At 46.9% G+C, this 21,289-nt stretch overlaps 1 protein-coding gene across 5 annotated transcripts; it reads left to right on the forward strand.

Moving 5' to 3' along the window:
- Positions 1–525: 525 nt before the first annotated feature.
- LOC105006508 (SH3 domain-containing protein 19) lies at positions 526–20,774 on the forward strand. Of its 5 annotated transcripts, none has more exons than XM_029117764.2 (15): positions 526–987; positions 5,575–5,608; positions 8,771–8,811; positions 9,355–9,403; positions 9,580–9,715; positions 13,561–13,723; positions 14,225–15,451; positions 17,156–17,312; positions 17,397–17,712; positions 18,268–18,510; positions 18,591–18,652; positions 18,768–18,982; positions 19,521–19,694; positions 19,785–19,876; positions 19,971–20,774. In XM_029117764.2, exons 1-15 carry the CDS (start codon positions 882–884, stop codon positions 20,091–20,093), a joined length of 3,138 nt encoding a protein of 1,045 aa, XP_028973597.2. In that variant the 5' UTR covers positions 526–881; the 3' UTR covers positions 20,094–20,774. The 5 variants fall into 5 exon arrangements, with proteins under 5 accessions (XP_028973597.2, XP_028973598.2, XP_028973599.2 ...); XM_029117765.2 differs by having other exon boundaries at positions 19,530–19,694; XM_029117766.2 differs by having other exon boundaries at positions 18,612–18,652.
- The last annotated feature ends 515 nt before the right edge of the window (positions 20,775–21,289 follow it).

A 21,289-nucleotide genomic window follows, 5' to 3' on the forward strand; every position in this document is an offset into this window, starting at 1 on the left:
AAGGATCAGACAGTAAAGTTAGAAGTTGACAACATTAATGTAGCCACACGGACTACACTGAAATGGCGGATGGCTTCAACGCCAATGGCCGTGCTCTTATTCACTCCATAATAGAAAAACGGGAATGCGATCTCTATCTTTCTCTATGGCAGAGACAAAGGCTGCAGCTCTTTCTGGCCAACCAGTCTGAACATGTCGGTGACCGAGACGTAGTCATTTACCAGAGTTACTCACTACTACAACGGTCCTATATCTGCAGTGCATAGTAGATGCATATATAGTCACTAGACCATATATAAAAGTGTTTGTGTATAGGCTACTGTCATTCAAATATTGCAACCTCAAGTATCCTACTGTCATTTTCCCAATTTCTGGTTAAAGTCTTTTGTCATGAAATTGTCGAGCAATACCTCGGAAAACCACTTCAGTGAACAAGTAATTTTTCACATATCGATTGGTCCTAAATTCGGATGATCACCCGAAGCATCCGGCCAAGCAAAACCAACCTGGCGGTTCTTATCAATATTCCTCGAGAGACCTCTTCCTGCTCTGACGTAGGGACGTGGGAACGTGCTTGGGGCGAGAGAGACGGGTCGGACAAACTATTATGACAGTCTCTCCGGCTATTCTGATCAACAAATAGCTATTGTTTTGTCGGTTTATGTTCGTTTCACACAATACCAACGGTGGCAACGGGTATTTATATAGTCGTCTTGTTAAGTGAAAAGTTGTGAAGTCCGGGACACTTTCACGTACGGCTCCTGCAAAAGGCGGTTTGTGGACGGGAAAATGTTCATGAACAAGGAAATGTTCGTATTCATTGTTTTGGTGTTGTAGCCGGTTGTCTTAAATACCCCTCTATCACGTCCTCTGTCTCTGCGATGGCCGAGGCTAGGAGAGCGGATGAAGACGAGACGGAGGGTACGAGAGGGGAGAACAGGGACGCTGTGGTCCGACGCCAGCCCCGACCTACCAACTCCTCCGGAGGTAACTATCTCACTGTCCACACATTGAATCGGTTATACAGACCGCACCGTGGTTACATCCTGCTACTTGTGCCAGGTTTACAGGTGTGTTGTTCAGCGGGAAGGGTTTCTTCCTTCTGTTGTGTAGACTATGTTACAGATTATGAGGTGAGATTCAGTACAGACGATTGTTTCAAGGTGATTTTTAATAAGATTGGCCTATTCAGTTCTTCATCTTGCGTCTTGTAACGACAGCATATTTCCCTGTTATTAGTTTGTCCAGCTTGTGCTCCATGACACATGCATATATACATATGCCTCAAGATGTTCCTCCCTTGTTTGTAAGTTCAAAGTACTTTGTAGGGGATGTTTTGCATAAGGAAATTTAATCAGAAAATGTTACACCCAGTGGTATCATGGAGTAGTGTTTTTTTGCATATGAAACATCTATTCATGTCACAGACACATTACAGATCAGTCAAGGAAATGAAAATAGTTTTCCACTCAAACGTTTCTGAAATCGAAACAGTCACATTCTGTGTTATCAGAATTCTAGATTACAGAGTAACCCTTTACCCCTTTGTACCTTTGCCCTGTTCTTAAATAATTCAGGATTTCTTCAAAATTAACTTTAAAGGAAGTCTCTGATCCTTGTTATTGAAAGTTGAACATAACACAACCGATTTAATGTGTAATCCTACTTATCCTAATATAGAAAGGAGTCAGATGACATGGGCTGAACGATAACACCCCAGAGCTAGTAGTTGGTTGCATAGCCTTTGTACTGATCCGGAGTCTTTGGCCATGATAACTCGTGGTTTTCAACGGGACACTTCTGGTAACCATTAAACCCTCTCCTCTTGTCACCTCTTCAGGAGCCAGGCGTTCTTAAAACGTTGGGGGGGTCACTCTTCCCGCAGGTGTGGGCGTTTTTCAGCTCCACCAGGACAACAGGACTGACACCTGTGTTCTCTGAGTAGTTTATCACCATTGACCCTGGTCTAAAGTAGTGTACTATATAGAGAATAGGGTGTCATCTCTCCATAGGGTCCTGGTCTAAAGTAGTGTACTATATAGAGAATAGGGTGTCATCTCTCCATAGGGTCCTGGTCTAAAGTAGTGTACTATATAGGGAATAGGGTGTCATCTCTCCATAGGGTCCTGGTCTAAAGTAGTGTACTATATAGGGAATAGGGTGTCATCTCTCCATTGGGTCCTGGTCTAAAGTAGTGTACTATATAGGGAATAGGGTGTCATCTCTCCATAGGGTCCTGGTATAAAGTAGTGTACTATATAGGGAATAGGGTGTCATCTCTCCATAGGGTCCTGGTCTAAAGTTGTGCACTATATAGGGAATATGGTGTCATCTCTCCATAGAGTCCTGGTTTAAAGTAGTGTACTATATAGGGCATATGATGTCATCTCTCCATAGGGCCCTGGTCTAAAGTTGTGTACTATATAGGGAATATGGTGTCATCTCTCCATAGGGTCCTGGTCTAAAGTGGTGTACTATATAGGGAATAGGGTGTCATCTCTCCATAGGGTCCTGGTATAAAGTAGTGTACTATATAGGGAATAGGGTGTCATCTCTCCATAGGGTCCTGGTCTAAAGTAGTGTACTATATAGGGAATATGGTGTCATCTCTCCATAGAACCCTGGTCTAAAGTAGTGTACTATATAGGGAATAGGGTGTCATCTCTCCATAGGGTCCTGGTATAAAGTAGTGTACTATATAGGGAATAGGGTGTCATCTCTCCATAGGGTCCTGGTCTAAAGTAGTGTACTATATAGGGAATAGGGTGTCATTTCTCCATTGGGTCCTGGTCTAAAGTAGTGTACTATATAGGGAATAGGGTGTCATCTCTCCATAGGGTCCTGGTCTAAAGTAGTGTACTATATAGGGAATATGGTGTCATCTCTCCATAGAACCCTGGTCTAAAGTAGTGTACTATATAGGGAATAGGGTGTCATCTCTCCATAGGGTCCTGGTATAAAGTAGTGTACTATATAGGGAATAGGGTGTCATCTCTCCATAGGGTCCTGGTATAAAGTAGTGTACTATATAGGGAATAGGGTGACGCTTGAGATGCAGAAAAGGAGAATACAACAGATCCTCACATTCGTTCAGCCTGGCAATCACAGTTACACACACACACACACACACACACACACACAGTGGGAAGGTTGTGCCTGCTAGCGTCAAGTGGAGGAGGTCTACTGTTTGCAAGGCCAGTATTGGTTTTAGTCTCTATCATTGCCTGTTCTGTCTTGCTGGTTCTGTCTTTCTATCGCTCTCTCTCTCTCTCTCTCCATCTCTCTCTTCCTCCCTTTCACACTCATCCCTCTCTATAATGGGAGGTAGTGAATGCCTATTTAGTTGTGTTGACAAAAGCTCTGTGTGTCTGTGTGTCTGTGTGTCTGTGTGTCTGTGTGTCTGTGTGTCTGTGTGTCTGTGTGTCTTTGTGTCTGTTTTAGGTTTAACTATACTCATGGGGACCAAATGTCCCCATGAGTATAGTAAAACCCGAAAAAAATTTCACTCATGGGGACCTTTTGCTGGTCCCCATGAGGCAAAAGTAGATTTCCGGCTCAGGGTTTAGGTTTAGGGTCAAACTTACAATTGATTTTAGAGTTAGAATTGGGGTTTCTTTAAGGTCCAGGCGTTGTTTGTTAAGTTTAGGGTTAAGGTTAGGCTTTACATCTAGGTAAAGTTTAGGCATAAATGTTACTTTATTGAGGTTAATGTTAAGGTTTGGGTTAGGTTTAGGGTTAAGATTAGGGCAAGGGACCATGCAATTTCTTTTTTCTGGTCCCCATGAGAATAGCCATACAAACTTGTGTGTGTGTGTGTGTGTGTGTGTGTGTGTGTGTGTGTGTGTGTGTGTGTGGTGTGTGTGGTGTGTGTGGTGTGTGTGGTGTGTGTGGTGTGGTGTGTGTGATGTGTGGTGTGTGTGGTGTGTGTGTGGTGTGTGTGGTGTGTGTGTGTGTGTGTGTGTGGTGTGTGGTGTGTGTGTGTGTGTGTGTGTGTGTGTGTGTGTGTGTGTGTGTGTGTGTGTGTGTGTGTGGTGTGTGTGGTGTGTGGTGTGTGGTGTGTGTGGTGTGTGGTGTGTGGTGTGTGGTGTGTGGTGTGTGGTGTGTGGTGTGTGGTGTGTGGTGTGTGGTGTGTGGTGTGTGGTGTGTGGTGTGTGTGTGTGTGTGTGTGTGTCAGGGCTTAACTCCTGCATTCTTGGTGGTAAGTCATCTCAGCCTGGTATCTACCTCAGAACACGCATGCAGATTAAATGTTGCAAAGCTTGTCATGAATACCTGTTTCACTATGGCAGCATGTTTCTGATCAGAGGTGGATCTCTGTAGTCCCAAAATTACCCTAATCCTTTGGTCATAGCAGTATTTCTGAGTATGTGAAATGTCAAGAGAGGGCGTGGTGTATAGCCAATATAACCGGTTTATAATAGCAACGCTACCTCAGCGTTTTAATGGTATATGTCCAATATATATGTGGTACAAAACAACATGGAGTATATTGGTAATGAACCACAAGACTCTTAAGTTGTCTATTTTGTATTATGGACCAGTTGCCAAGGCAACTACATCAGTTCATGTTGTTGTCGTTCTTCTGTTGTATTTATTATTAGATGTCCGATGTTAAGGGTTTGAACCACACGGTTTGGGCTAATCCTTTATTTATAGCAGCCAAATGTCTGGGTGTTTGGTGAGTCTTGTGAGGGAGACTCTATAGCGTCTATAGTGGGTTGAAATGTCTTTATTACATGGCTCTCTTGTTTTCTTATGTGACTCCGACGAGCAGCTCTATGAGTGCTATGGTCTAACAGGTCTACCCCCCCTCTAGTCCCACTTAGTCCCATAGGACTACACCCCTTTACTCCCCCTCTAGTCCCGTAGGACTTCCCCCCTAGTCCCGTAGGACTACCCCCCCATTAGTCCCCCTCTAGTCCCGTAGGACTAGTCCCCCTCTAGTACCGTAGGACTACCCCCCACTAGTCCCCCTCTAGTCCCGTAGGACTACCCCCCACTAATCCCCCTCTAGTCCCGTAGGACTACCCCCCACTAGTCCCCCTCTAGTCCCGTAGGACTACCCCCCACTAGTCCCCCCCCCAGTTTGTGCTAGCTCAGGAGTAGCTCAGATACCCGGATCGGTTGTGGGTCCCTGAGGAAAGTGGTTGAGAACCGCTGCTCTAAACAATGATTGGTTGGCAGTTATGAAGTGTTCCACCTCAAGCAGAGTGAGATAAACCTCAGCAGTGCAGAGTTGTAGTTGTAGTAGCTGGTTATAGTTAACATGACTGGACTGTGAGAGCCTGGGTTTATTTTAACTAGCCAATCAGATTCAGGGAGGGGTAGAGGTTTCCAATGATAATTTCCACATTCTGAAACCCACGGAGAAGGAGTTTCATTTGACAGTGGTTTACTTTCTTTTTCCGATGGCTTTTCCAGATGCTGCATTTTACCACAGGTTACATTCACAAGAAATGCTTGAATGTTGCTATTATAGTTTTGCTGGTGTGTGTTATCTGAAGCAGAGACTTCTTATTTTGACCAACGCCTCTCTCCCTCCCTCTCTCTCTCCCTCCCTCTTTCTCTCCACAGAACGTTCAGAAAGGCACAAAGAACAAAGACTAAGGTGAGATCTTAAACTGGCCCTACATTACACAGCCGCACAAACGTTTCCATAGTGGGCGTGTTTCTGTCATTCTGAGCTCTGCCACCAGTGTGGTCCCATTGGACCTCTCTGGACCCCTCCCCGTCTCTACACCTCCAGATGTGCTGTGGACCCCCTAGTTCCCTGTGTCTTGGCCGTGGCCCTGTTGACCACGTAACACGTGGGAGTGGCTCGGTGGACGTGGCTGGGTGGACGTGGCTGGGTGGACGTGGCTGGGTGGACGTGGCTGGGTGGACGTGGCTGGGTGGATGTGGAGACGTGGCTGGGTGGACGTGGCTGGGTGGACGTGGCTGGGTGGATGTGGAGACGTGGCTGGGTGGATGTGGAGACGTGGCTGGGTGGACGTGGATGTGGAGACGTGGCTGGGTGGACGTGGATGTGGAGACGTGGATGTGGAGACGTGGCTGGGTGGACGTGGATGTGGAGACGTGGCTGGGTGGATGTGGAGACGTGGCTGGGTGGATGTGGAGACGTGGCTGGGTGGACGTGGATGTGGAGACGTGGCTGGGTGGATGTGGAGACGTGGCTGGGTGGATGTGGAGACGTGGCTGGGTGGATGTGGAGACGTGGCTGGGTGGACGTGGATGTGGAGACGTGGCTGGGTGGACGTGGATGTGGAGACGTGGATGTGGAGACGTGGCTGGGTGGACGTGGATGTGGAGACGTGGCTGGGTGGACCTGGATGTGGAGACGTGGCTGGGTGGACGTGGATGTGGAGACGTGGCTGGGTGGATGTGGAGACGTGGCTGGGTGGATGTGGAGACGTGGCTGGGTGGATGTGGATGTGGAGACGTGGCTGGGTGGACGTGGATGTGGAGACGTGGCTGGGTGGACGTGGATGTGGAGATGTGGATGTGGAGACGTGGCTGGGTGGACGTGGATGTGGAGACGTGGCTGGGTGGACCTGGATGTGGAGACGTGGCTGGGTGGACGTGGATGTGGAGACGTGGATGTGGAGACGTGGCTGGGTGGACCTGGATGTGGAGACGTGGCTGGGTGGACGTGGATGTGGAGACGTGGATGTGGAGACGTGGCTGGGTGGAAGGCATGGCGTCTTTCACCACCGGCGTTACGTAACCTGTGGCGTCTTGGTCGTCAATCCAAGACATGCGTTGATAAATCAGCTCTAAATGACAGTCAGAAGTTGTTTAATGTCTGACCAGCTTTACAATCTACTGATTGTAAATCTACTGATTGTACAAATGGACTATAATATTAATTATTAACTTTCTACGCACACACACACAAACACACAGTCCTGTTTATGAGCATGGTCAGTGATTGTGCATGGTCGGTGATTGTGCATGGTCGGTGATTGTGCATGGTCGGTGATTGTGCATGGTCAGTGATTGTGCATGGTTAGCTCCTTGGCACTTTTGAGCTGTAAAATCAAGACTGAGCAAAGGTTATCTGTACTTGTTTTCATGTTGCCTGGTTTAGTAAACCAATAGGATTAATAAGCCAATAGGATTAATAAGCCAATAGGATTAATAAGCCAATAGGATTCCTAAACAAATAGGATTAATAAACCAGTAGGATTCCTAAACAAATAGGATTAATAAACCAATAGGATTAATAAACCAATAGGATTAATAAACCAATAGGATTAATAAACCAATAGGATTAATAAACCAATAGGATTAATAAACCAATAGGATACAGAGTCCCTCTGTTCACCAACCCTCTCCCATCTGACACTCCAGGCAGACAACCAAACGCTGAGGTGATTTGAATAAATGTTTCAGGTATTTTGAACCCAGGCCTGGTCATTACCCAGCGACCCTCATGTTCTACCGTCCCTGGGACTGGTTCTGGTCCGCTCTCTCTCTCCGTCGCCTTGCAGCTCCAGACGTAAATACACCACTGTGGTGCTGAGGTTGGACAGCACTTCTCCGCCTCTGACACCACCATGGAAATATTTGGCTCCAGCAGGCAGTGGGGGCCTGTGGGTAGGAGTTGTCCTTTTCAGAAAAGCTGATTCAGGATCAGTAGAGGCCAACCTGATATTAACCATGACTATCTCAAAATCTAGGATCAGTTCATTCCAACCTGATTTTAACCGTAGCTGTTACAAAGATCTAGGATCAGTTAAGACCAACCTGATATTAACCTAACTATATCAAAGATCTAGGATCAGTTAAGACCAACCTGATATTAACCTAACTATATCAAAGATCTAGGATCAGTTAAGACCAACCTGATATTAGCCTTAATTAGAATTATAGTGTCTAATGGAAATCTGAACCCAGAGATTTTGGAGAGTTTTTTTTGCGCAGTCAGCAAGTTTAGACTTCTGAAGGTTGAAGTGTGAGAGGAGAAGCAGAAGGTAGACAGGAAATAACATGAAGTTTTAAGCAGAGCAATCTGCTCCCTCCCCCTCTCCCTGCCACCCCCCCCCCCCCCCCCCCCGCCCCCCCTCCCGTTTGAAGTGGGGTGCTACCAGGGTTGTGTTATGCGTGAGTCATGGAGTCTGGACATAGTTAGCAGCTAGGAGCTATAATTGCTCCGCCCTGGAGAAACCGAGCGAGAGGAGAGAGAGGAAATAGAGAGTGAAGAAAGGCAGAGAAGACATTCGGTTCTGTCAAAAAGAGAACGAGAGGTGGAAGGATTCACACGTATAGTCTACGTTTTGGGTAAGTATGCTTTGTCTGAGTTTACAAGTTCTTTTGTCAGGGTATTTATTTCTGCGAGGTTATGCGCTAGCACTCTCTTACAAACTCTCCACCTCTTCCTCCTGAGGATGGGGAAAACAGACACCGGGGGTGAATGCAAAGTGAAGGCCAGACATTGCGTGTCCGTTTACGTCGCTTTGGGAGTAGTGACGACTGTCGCTCCACCTAGCATACAGCAGTAAGGCTTCCCTGGAAGGTAGCCATGGGGATGTTGATGGAGGTGTCTCTGCATGCCTCCAACGGCTTTGCTTTCAGTATGGGGTGTGATGATGTCAGCATGTTTCAGAAAAACACTTTTATGGACTGGTTTCTGTATTTATTAGTCTATTGTGTACGGCCATTAGCTGTGTTTCAGATGGAAACATCACTGAGTGTTCTGTCATGGAAAAAGAGGGAGAAAAAAAATAGTCTTCACTCACTTCTTCCTGTTTTTTCTTTTCCTTTCCCTCAGCCAAGGACCTTTGTCTTCCCTCCGTGCCGCCATTAAGAGGAGTGAGTCTCTCATCCTTTTGACTATTTTTTGCATTCTACAAAAGAAGGATGTCTGGACAGATCTTGAATTTGTCTGCCTGTGATGTCCTATCAATTTTGCCTGTGTATGAAACTCTGGTCTAGGAGTTCACCTGGGTACAGATCTAGAATCAGTGTCTCATGGGTACAGATCTAGAATCAGTTTCCCCTCCTGCTGTACAATATGAAACAGCAGTGAAGAACTTGCCACCAGCCCCAGACCAGATTCATGATAGGAGTGTGTTGCTTTAGTTCCATAATGTTCCCTGTTGGAAGTAACAATTGTGAAATCATGGTGTGTAATGAGATATATAGAGTAGGACTGTATTTGTTAAACTTTGTCTAGAACATAAACATCATAATGAGTGTATTTATTTAACGTGGTCTAGAACAAAAACTTTATAATGTCTGTATTTATTGAACTTGGTCTAGAACATGCACTTTATAATTACTTTATAATGTTATTGTTCAGCCAGGTCTAGATTATGAGGTTAAACGTTACAAAACTCTTTCTTTGTCTCTCAGCATCTACTGGGTCGACTGCCCTGGGTGAAAACAGCTCCAGAGATCGGAGGTAAGCTTTATAGCTCCTTTCAGTTTAGTACCAGGTCAGTTTATCCAAGTTTGAGCTTTCTGGAGATTTCATCAACATAGATTGGGTTACATGCTTCTGGCCTGTGGTGTAAATACTCTCTATGCTATTCTATATCTATGTTCATGTCCTCTCTCTGTTGTACTTCTCCTTGTAAGGCGTCCTGAGATCACCATAGTTTCTGCCGAGCCACTGGCGTCCAACACCTGGTTTCCCGGGGCTTCTGGGGGATTTCCTCCGCCCCCTCCCCCTGCCGCTACGATCTGGGGCTCCAGCATCCCCCCAGTCATCCTGGTACAGTACATTAGACCAGTACCTTAGACCAGTACCTTAGACCAGTACCTTAGACCAGTACCTTAGACCAGTACCTTAGACCAGTACATTAGACCAGTACCTTAGACCAGTACCTTAGACCAGTACATTAGACCAGTACCTTAGACCAGTACATTAGACCAGTACATTAGACCAGTACCTTAGACCAGTACATTAGACCAGTACATTAGACCAGTACATTAGACCAGTACATTAGACCAGTACATTAGACCAGTACCTTAGACCAGTACATTAGACCAGTACCTTAGACCAGTACCTTAGACCAGTACCTTAGACCAGTACATTAGACCAGTACCTTAGACCAGTACATTAGACCAGTACCTTAGACCAGTACATTAGACCAGTACATTAGACCAGTACATTAGACCAGTACCTTAGACCAGTACATTAGACCAGTACATTAGACCAGTACCTTAGACCAGTACCTTAGACCAGTACCTTAGACCAGTACATTAGACCAGTACCTTAGACCAGTACATTAGACCAGTACATTAGACCAGTACCTTAGACCAGTACCTTAGACCAGTACCTTAGACCAGTACCTTAGACCAGTACCTTAGACCAGTACATTAGACCAGTACATTAGACCAGTACATTAGACCAGTACCTTAGACCAGTACCTTAGACCAGTACATTAGACCAGTACCTTAGACCAGTACCTTAGACCAGTACCTTAGACCAGTACCTTAGACCACCCAGGGATTTAACAGTAGTAGAAAGACATGTTTCTTTCAAGGGAGGCGAGCAAGTGAAAACTATCACATCTTAATAAGAAATCAAATGCAAGTTTTACCCCTTGCAATATTACTATGCGTCTTTACTGCAACACCTCACATCTGGCAACCTCACATCTGGCAACCTCACATCTGGCAACCTCACATCTAGGAACCTCACATCTAGGAACCTCACATCTAGGAACCACACATCTAGGAACCACACATCTAGGAACCACACATCTAGGAACCTCACATCTAGGAACCTCACATCAATCTCAACAAGACATTTTAGCTGTTTGTTGTTGGTCTGTTCGTGTTTTGGTTTTGGAATGTCCGTCTAAAGCGGTTGACTGAATATGTATCAACATATCGCCTTGTTTGTTTACTCAGGTTCTCTTAGATCTAACTTTTGATTGAACATCTGAAAACCTTCAGTGCCAAAAATAATCAACTATTCAAATGATTTTATGATTTTCAAGGAACTGCATGTAATACAATCCAAAGGATTTAATATCTCTCTTCTAATATGTACTTCTCAACAATAAAATCCCAAAGATATTTCTTTAGCTTGCGAATCTGCAGAAACAGCTGATTTTATTTACTCTAATCAGAATCAGTTCAGTTTCAGGTGACGGTAAATTATCTTAGTATGTGATTTGGAATGTGACTCCATCTGAACACAATTACAACCCCCATATTATAATCAGTGTGCGCACTGGAATTGGCATTTACATTTTTTATCATGTTTTGGTGTAATGGTCCACAAAGAGATTTGGTTGCTTAGGAACCAATCAGGCCAGTCTGGGAGCCGCTCTCCGTTCTGTCCCTCTCCTCCAGCCCAATCTCTGAACCAAAAAGCATCTGGGGAATTCGCCTGGTCTAGTGTGCTCCAAATGTCTCGCTCAGATGCTCATGACCGGGCCGCCTGTCCAGAGAGGTCTGGTACCATGGGACGGCAGTTCTGCCAACAGCTCAGTCAGGACGTCCTGTAGCTGGAGGGTTTGTGATTGGCCCTAGATAACCAGCTGACCTCCCATCTATCAGAGGCATTTGGCCCAGCCTTCCTCATCCATACCAACCAGCACTAATTAGTAGTTTAATAAATAGGCTTTCCAGGTTAGCTGGTTAAAGACAGATCCTTTTATGGGTTGACCCTACACTCTTAACAACTAAACTCTCTGTTGTTATCGAATATAAGAAGCCCTGAGTCAACCAACTGTTTCCTTCACCAGGAAAATATTTACTGCCTTCCCATTTAAATCTACAAAGCCTTTAAATTACACAGACTTTCAATAACCCAGAGTTTGAGTAACACCGTTGACTCAGCCTGGTGTGATTTGGTGTGTGGCGGTGCTAGGCCACAACACACCCTTGGGAAAGGAGCATGCAGCCAGAACTCTGTTGGATTAACAAGAGCAGAAGGTTTGTCACGGTTAGGTTAAGGAGAACCAAACATAAGCCCTTGCTGGCCTGTTGTCGGAGAGGGAATGCCTTCTGGTAGATCTACTTAGTGTCTGAAACTCCCTGAAGTGTGACGGTATTGAGGATCTCTATAACATAAAACATTCAACGTACCCTGAAGTGTGACTGTATAGAGGATCTCTATAACATAAAACATTCAATGTACACTGAAGTGTGACTGTATAGAGGATCTGTATAACATAAAACATTCAACGTACCCTGAAGTGTGACTGTATAGAGGATCTGTATAACATAAAACATTCAATGTACCCTGAAGTGTGACGGTATAGAGGATCTCTATAACATAAAACATTCAACGTACCCTGAAGTGTGACGGTATTGAGGATCTCTTTAACATAAAACATTCAATGTACACTGAAGTGTGACGGTATAGGGGATCTCTATAACATAAAACATTCAACGTACACTGAAGTGTGACTGTATAGATGATCTCTATAACATAAAACATTCAATGTACACTGAAGTGTGACGGTATTGAGGATCTCTATAACATAAAACATTCAACGTACCCTGAAGTGTGACGGTATTGAGGATCTCTATAACATAAAACATTCAACGTACACTGAAGTGTGACGGTATAGAGGATCTCTATAACATAAAACATTCAACGTACACTGAAGTGTGACGGTATAGAGGATCTCTATAACATAAAACATTCAACGTACCCTGAAGTGTGACGGTATAGAGGATCTCTATAACATAAAACATTCAATGTACACTGAAGTGTGACGGTATTGAGGATCTCTATAACATAAAACATTCAACGTACCCTGAAGTGTGACGGTATAGAGGATCTCTATAACATAAAACATTCAACGTACCCTGAAGTGTGACGGTATTGAGGATCTCTGTAACATAAAACATTCAACGTACCCTGAAGTGTGACGGTATAGAGGATCTCTATAACATAAAACATTCAATGTACACTGAAGTGTGACGGTATTGAGGATCTCTATAACATAAAACATTCAACGTACCCTGAAGTGTGACGGTATAGAGGATCTCTATAACATAAAACATTCAACGTACCCTGAAGTGTGACGGTATTGAGGATCTCTATAACATAAAACATTCAATGTACACTGAAGTGTGACGGTATAGAGGATCTCTATAACATAAAACATTCAATGTACCCTGAAGTGTGACGGTATTGAGGATCTCTATAACATAAAACATTCAATGTACACTGAAGTGTGACGGTATAGAGGATCTCTATAACATAAAACATTCAACGTACACTGAAGTGTGACGGTATAGAGGATCTCTATAACATAAAACATTCAACGTACACTGAAGTGTGACTGTATAGATGATCTCTATAACATAAAACATTCAATGTACACTGAAGTGTGACGGTATTGAGGATCTCTATAACATAAAACATTCAACGTACCCTGAAGTGTGACGGTATTGAGGATCTCTATAACATAAAACATTCAACGTACCCTGAAGTGTGACGGTATTGAGGATCTCTATAACATAAAACATTCAACGTACAGTAACTAGGTCCTGGGTGCAAATGTATACATCCACCAGAATGACAGTTTTGCCTTTTAATTGGTCATTAAATGTGTTTGTGGTGTTGACAAACTTCCCCCGCCCCTTCAGCCCCCTCCCTCTTACGATGAGGTGATTAAAGAGAAGAGTCAGGAACAGGTGCCGCCTCCAAGCTCTTCTCCTGCCTCCCAACGCTCCGTCTCCACGACTACCATCGCCACACAGACGGACGTCGGACCAGAATCATCAGCGCCGATCCAGAGAGCCCCTGTGGGTAAGAGAACGGGCGTGGGGGGAGAGATGGAGGACGGGGTCACAGAACGGGCGTGGGGGGAGAGATGGAGGACGGGGTCACAGAACGGGCGTGGGGGGAGAGATGGAGGACGGGGTCACAGAACGGGCGTGGGGGGAGAGATGGAGGACGGGGTCACAGAACGGGCGTGGGGGGAGAGATGGAGGACGGGGTCACAGAACGGCGTGGTGGTCTCGTCGCTGCCTCACAGTAAGCTGCGTCTTTGGGAGAGTAGGGGTTCGAATCCCGGGTTGGGACAGGGGATTTGGTGGGCAGTGTTACTGGCCTGCACTGGGTGGGGGGGGGTAGTGATTATATCAGCCACGTTGTGATGGGTGTTATTGGTCATTGTGTTCATTGTTTTGTAATTTAGTTTTTGAGTGTTGGTTGTTTTGTAATTGTCTTTGTTGTTTTTATAATTTTGTGGATGAGTGTTGTTTGTTTTGGTGTTGAGTTTAATTTAATTTGACTGTTTGTTTGTAGCCAGAAGACCTCCGAAGCCCCCCAGACCGTCTTATCCCTTTACGACCAATCCGTCGCATGCTGATGACACGACCACAGCTGCTGTCAACTCTGTCACCCCCCTAGAAGACCCTCTAGTCAGCAAACACCTGGAGGAGACCAGGCCCGCAGGGATTCACGGTGACCTCTTGTCCTCTGATCCTTTCTGCCCTCTGACCTCTGTCTCTAGCAGCCAGACCGACCAATGGGAGCAGTCCTTTTCCGTCCTGCCATCGCATTCTAAGGTTGCCTTGACTACGCCCTCCGACCCTCAGCCCCATCCCCGGCCACGCCCTCGCACAAAGAACAGTCTTCGACCAATCAAAAGAGAGGTCAATGTTCAGACCCTGGTGAGGCTTGGTGAAACAGGAAGTGAGGTTCCAGAAAACCAGGAAGGAAATCAGCCGGGAGGAAAGTACCTTCAGGAACTACTGGATGCATTCAGCTCTGATGATTGGGGCTTCCCTGATTCCCATAGCAACAACGAAGTAGAGAGCGAGTCGGGAGGAGAGGAGGGGGAAGAAGAAGAAGAGGAGGAGGAGGAGGAGGAAGAAGAAGAAGAAGAAGAAGAAGATATGAGCACTCTGAAGGCAAGAATACAGGCCTTCGAGCAGCAACAGGCAGGGCACGAGCACAGTAATCCTCCAGACAGTAACCATGGAGACAGAGCGTTGCCCGGGGGTGGGAGGCCGGAACCCCGCCCCAGAGTTCAGCCTCCGCCTAAACCAGCCCCGCCCATTGCCCCCAAACCACCCCTCACTGCCAAGCCCACCGGCAAAGGACTCTGGGAAGACCGAGGCATGGCAGTGGAGGAGGTCAACAAGACTGTTGATTCCACCACACCACCCAAAATTTCTGACCCCTCTCCCAAACCCACCCACCCCCCTGCCTCTGTGCCAGTCCCTGCACCCCGACCCCTCCTCCCTAAAAAGCCCCCTTCTGATCCCCAAAGACCCGAACCCCCGACGGAGAAGTCTGAGGAGACCCCCTCAGTCCCCCGTCTTCCTCCGAGACCTCCAGTGGCTCTCAGGACTAGCGCGGCAGTGGTACCCCAGGAGAGGACCCCTGTGATCGGGCAGCCGACCCCAGCCGTTCCCCCTAAATCCTCCACAGAGCCCCAACCCCCCAGCGACAGTAAAACTACTAACAATACTCGACCAAGTGTTGCTCAGAAGCCCAGCACCACGTCATCACCCCGCAGGCAGAGCGGTGAGTGTGTGCCCGCCCCCCCCCCGTGTGTGCCCGCCCCCCCCGTGTGTGCCCGCCCCCCCCGTGTGTGCCCGCCCCCCCGTGTGTGTCCCCGACCCCCCGTGTGTGTGCCCGCCCCCCCCCCGTGTGTGTCCCTGCCCCCCCCGTGTGTGTGCCCGCCCCCCAGTGTGTGTCACTGGATTAGCATGATGTAGGCCCGGTGGCGTTTTGTGGTCTTCTGGCATGACATTGCAAGGCCTTTATCCTTTTTAGCATCACGCGTCTCAAGGTGTATTCATCTGATTTTTTTAGACCTTGGTGAATATTCGCCTATTTCTGACTCCCTTTCCATGACGTTACGCTGCTTGAATGCATTCACGTTCCAACATCAGAATGAAAATAATCTGACCTCATGTTTTGGTCACAAGAAAAGTGCTTGGTTAGTTGGCTGCATGTTCTACCATTTCACAATAGCCTAGTGTCATTCTTCATAAGTGCTGTTTATAGACACAATAACTTCAGGATTGATGGAAATCAGGCTGTAATGTTTTGTTTTATTTGGAGTTAACAATGCAAAAGTTAGCTGAATGTCCTAACAACTAATTTTGTCCGGATAAGTGGACATACTTTGGGGGAACTGCTTTTTCCTAGTCAGTGTTGGATCTGTGGAAGCTTTAGGTTACTCATGCACAATGGAGTGTTTCAGTCCAGGCTAAGCTGGCTAACAGAGTTGTTTTCTCCTTAAACATGTTTTTCTTCTCTCTTTTATAGGATTTGCGTGTGTCAGTGTGACTAAGTCGTTATGCAACCCTCCAAGTGGAGCAAAAAATTCCCTCATTGTGTGTAAACATTGGCCTGGGGGAACCTCTGGTTCTAACATTGGCCTGGGGGAACCTCTGGTTCTAACATTGGCCTGGGGGAACCTCTGGTTCTAACATTGGCCTGGGGGAACCTCTGGTTCTAACATTGGCCTGGGGGAACCTCTGGTTCTAACATTGGCCTGGGGGAACCTCTGGTTCTAACATTGGCCTGGGGGAACCTCTGGTTCTAACATTGGCCTGGGGGAACCTCTGGTTCTAACATTGGCCTGGGGGAACCTCTGGTTCTAACATTGGCCTGGGGGAACCTCTGGTTCTAACATTGGCCTGGGGGAACCTCTGGTTCTAACATTGGCCTGGGGGAACCTCTGGTTCTAACATTGGCCTGGGGGAACCTCTGGTTCTAACATGGGCCTGGGGGAACCTCTGGTTCTAACATGGGCCTGGGGGAACCTCTGGTTCTAACATTGGTCTCGGGGAACCTCTGGTTCTAACATTGGTCTCGGGGAACCTCTGGTTCTAACATAGAGTACATACTTCAGTGTCACTATTGTGAAAGTGGCAGTGCAGCTGATCTGTTCAACCTGTCATCATGTACAACAAGCCCTCATTAACTCCTCCCAACCATCTCCTCCCCCTCAACCCTCTCCTCCCCCTTAACCCTCTCCTCCCTCTCAACTCTAACCCCTCTCAACCCTCTCCTCCCCCTCAACCCTCTCCTCCCCCTCAACCCTCTCCTCCCCCTTAACCCTCTCCTCCCCCTCAACCCTCTCCTCCCCCTCAACCCTCTCCTCCCCCTCAACCCTCTCCTCCCCCTCAACCTTCTCCTCCCCCTCAACCTTCTCCTCCCACTTAACCTTCTCCTCCTCCTCAACCTTCTCCTCCTCCTCAACCCTCTCCTCCACAGTTCCTCTGTCTGGACCGTCCGGACCTGAGAAGAGACCCTCTAAAGTCTCCACCCAGGCCACCCCAGCAGTGACTAAACCCCCGTCTGTGCCTCCAGCCCCGACTCACAGGAAAACCCCACCAGTCTCAGCAGACCTCCAGCCTACTCTTCCTCCTCGGTTAGTGCGTGCGTGTGTGTTCGTGCATGCATGCGTGTGTGTGTGTGTGTGCGTGCGTGTGGTCTAACATTCTCTCTCTCTCAGTCCTCAGGGTGGTGTTAAGTTGCTCCCCCTCCGCCCACCTCCCATAAAGTCTGTTCCTGGACGACCCCCTCCTCCACAGGCTGTCTCCACCCCTGCCGCTGTTTCAGCCACTCAGGCCCCTCTTCCTCAGGCTGTCTCTACCCCTGCCTATGTTTCAGCCAATCAGGCCCCACCTCCTCAGGCTGTCTCCTCGCCCGCTACCCCTCCACCACCCAATCAGTTGCAGGGTCAAAGAGCGACCAAGAGGGGTCCCCCTCTGCCCCCGCGACCCAAACCTGGACACCCCCTGTACAAGAACTACATGGTGAACAGTCAGGTGGGGCGCACACACACACACACACACACAAACACACACACACACCTTTGTGTTCTTCCCTTGAGCTGTGTTCTTATTGTGGAGTCACTGTGACGTGATTGGTCCATCCACTGTGTTTTAAGTCTTTATTGTGGAGTCACCGTGACGTGATTGGTCCATCCACTGTGTTTTAAGTCTTTATTGTGGAGTCACTGTGACGTGATTGGTCCATCCACTGTGTTTTAAGTCTTTATTGTGGAGTCACTGTGACGTGATTGGTCCATCCACTGTGTTTTAAGTCTTTATTGTGGAGTCACTACACGTCTGTTCACCTGGTTTATCACATGGTCATGATCACCTTGACTGTTATTGTTTTAACAAACTTCATGTATTTACGATCCAATTCCATAAAGCTCAGGGGAAATGCCATTAAAAGTGCTTTATCATCTGTAAGGGTGTCTGAGTGATCACATGACTTTCTCTTCACTGTTTGTCACACACACTCGTCCATTCCATGCCATTAAGTCCTTATATGGGCAGTGGGTGTGGCTTAACTCCTCGTGTGGTATTTCTCAGAAACCAGATGTCCTGGTTCTGCTGGAACCGGCTGACTCCGCCCCCAAGGACTGTCTCCTAAGAGATGAGTCGCGTCCAGTTCAGCCGCCCAATTTGATCGCCGTCAGCCCTTTGTCTGACCATTCACAGCCTCCCAAATCGAATCCTGCCTCTGAAGACAAGGGCCCATCAAAGCCTGTCTCTGTAACCAACAACAGCCAATCGGTGTCCATCTCGGATGAAAAACGCCGTCCAACACCTCCGGTAACACCTGAGTCTTTTGTCAAATTCTTACAAAAGACTTGCATTTTTTCTGTTTTTAATGTTTCTGGTTCCTTGTTCAGTCCATCCTCCTGTCCCCCCAGCTCTGTGGAGAGAAGGTCCAACCACTCACCACAACTGTCAGGTAAGAACAGAGACTCACACACACATAAATATATATACACACAGACTCATAAATATATATATATACACACACACACACACAGACGTTAATCTCTCACACTCTGTGCGCGCCTTAGTGGTCCGAGGTGTGTGGCTCGGTTCGACTACGAGGGGGAGGAGGAAGATGAGCTGACCTTCACTGCGGGCGATGTCATCGCTCTGACAGAGGTTATTAGTAAGGATTGGGGGCGCGGCGAAATCCACGGGCGAACAGGAATCTTCCCCCTGACCTTCACTGAAGATGAACCGCCGAAGTCAACGGAGACAACCGCAAAACCGGTCGAGTCCTCTGGTGAGGGAGAACCCAGGTCCTTTCATTAGCAACAGGACCTTGACAACCGGTTGACCGACAATCAGGACCTTCCTTTTGCCATGGAAGGGAATATGTTGACAACATCAATAATGCGCAACTGTAACAATACCATGAACTGTAAATGTACTATAAACTATACCATTTATGTACTCCTAATGACAACTATAATATAAACAATAACCTTCTATAAAGCGGTGGTTCCCAACCAGTGGGACTAGGACCCCTGGGGGTACATCAGAAGACTCCTGAGACCTTAGACTTACATAAGAAGCCCATGTGGAGGTACTTCAGAGGTATTGGTGCAGGGTCACATTCAGTAGGTTTACAGGTTGGGGACCAGGGCTATGAACTAGTGTAGGACATGATGTGGGTCCTCAGGACGACAGATTATATTTATCAGTTTAGGTTTATGGTTCGGAATATTACATCTTCTTACCTAGTATTTGTTGTTGCGTATTAATCATTTATCAATTTGTGTGTCTGTGTGTGTGTCTCTCTGTCTGTGTGTGTCTGTTAGAGTCTACAGACCAGTGGTTTGTTGCTCTATATGACTTCCCTGGCCAGACTGCAGAGGACCTGTGTTTCCAGCAGGGGGCGCTGATCAGAGTAACACAGTGTGTTGACGCAGACTGGTCCAGAGGAAGAACCCAGGATGGACGAGAAGGACTATTCCCCACCGCTTTCTGTGCAGGTGACACAATTGTGCACACACACACACACACACACACATACATACTAAGAGTTGGTTACAGACGTTAACCCTACTTCCTTCTATCTGCAGCTCAGCCAATGACTGGGCAGCCTTTGGCCAAGGGTGTGGCCAGGGTCCAGTTTGATTTCACAGCTGAAAGTGAAGACGAACTGTCATTGAAGGTAGGAGGGAGGGGCGCGTCTCTGTGTGTTTTAGTGTAAATAAAATATAGTGAAGTAATCTCTTCCCCTTCATCTCTCTCTCTCTCCATCTCAGGCTGGAGACCTGGTGAAGGACTTGGAGTCTCTGGATGACGAGTGGTTCATAGGGAAGGCAGGAGGGAGACGAGGCCTTGTCCCCAAAAATTACCTGATACTGCTCCCCGACACACACACATGATCTGTGGAGACACGTGTGTGAGAAATGTTTTTGTTGTTTGTGAGAGAGAGAGAGGAGTGTGTGTGTGTGTTTTAGCACAGACCAGAATAGTTTTTAGTCATTTTAGCAGGTACTCTCATTCCTTTGACCTCCCAGTATGATTGAGTTAATAGACAGTCTTTCAAACCCTGTAATTTGCATCTCAAATACTTTCTGAACTCTTTTAAATTAGTAGAATGCCATTGGGGGGGGGGGGGGGGTGGGTTCTTGTTTAACCCGGTTCCTGCCAGAGCCATCAGTAACTGGACCTTGAGAACCTGGAGAGACTCTTCTCACATTGTGTTAGGTTTCCGATTTCGATTCACGGCGATGATGGGTTTCAGTGAATCCCTGACTTATGCCTGTACTACATCTGATAGCAGGTTGTAGGCCTGGCTGCTCTTAAAGGCATTTTCCGGTTGAGGCAACATAATACCCATTACTGTGAATGACAGGTCCGCTGGCATTGCCTTTAAGCTGTAGTGCCTTTATCTCTCTCTCTGGGTCTGAATCCAGGCCTTAGTCTCTCATTGTCTGTTAATGCATGACTTTAACATTTTAGGAAGTTAAACATCTATGTGTATCTTCTGTGTGATCTTACCGTTATCATGGGACATTCCGGACAAAAATGTAATCCAAATAAAAGGACATGTTGAAATGCAATTGGTTTCATGTCATTCTTTTTCCTAGTTGTGTGAAACGGTGCCATGTAAGTAACCGATTCCACTGCAGGATTCTGTGTGTGTGTGTGTGTGTGTGTGTGTGTGTGTGTGTGTGTGTGTGTGTGTGTGTGTGTGTGTGTGTGTGTGTGTGTGTGTGTGTGTGTGTGTGTGTGTGTGTGTGTGTGTGTGTGTGTGTGTGTGTGTGTGTGTGTGTGTGTGTGTGTGTGTGTGTGTGTGTGTGTGTGTGTGTGTGTGTGTGTGTGTGTGTGTGTGTGTGTGTGTGTGTGTGTGAGACCAAATGTCCCAATGAGTATAGTAAAACCAGCACAAATTGGGACCTTTTGCCGGTCCCCGTGAGGCAAAAGTAAATTTCCGGTTTAGGGCCAAACTTACAATTGATTTTATGGTTAGAATTTGGGGTTCTTTAAGGTCCAGGCGTTATTGGTTAAGGTTAGGCATAAATGTTTGTTTATTAAGGTTTAGGGCAAGGGAGCATGCAATTTCTATTTTCTGGTC

This window comes from Esox lucius, chromosome 24, assembly GCF_011004845.1.
Source record: "Esox lucius isolate fEsoLuc1 chromosome 24, fEsoLuc1.pri, whole genome shotgun sequence".
In the NCBI taxonomy this organism is placed as follows: Eukaryota; Metazoa; Chordata; class Actinopteri; order Esociformes; family Esocidae; genus Esox; species Esox lucius.

Excerpts from the sequence above, each read along its gene's own strand:
- LOC105006508 (XM_029117764.2), top strand. The coding sequence starts at position 882 with ATGGCCGAGGCTAGGAGAGCGGATGAAGACGAGACGGAGGGTACGAGA. Across the intron at positions 13,724-14,224 it reads GATCCAGAGAGCCCCTGTGG|CCAGAAGACCTCCGAAGCCC; the intron begins GTAAGAGAACGG and ends GTTTGTTTGTAG. Across the intron at positions 19,877-19,970 it reads AAGACGAACTGTCATTGAAG|GCTGGAGACCTGGTGAAGGA; the intron begins GTAGGAGGGAGG and ends TCTCCATCTCAG.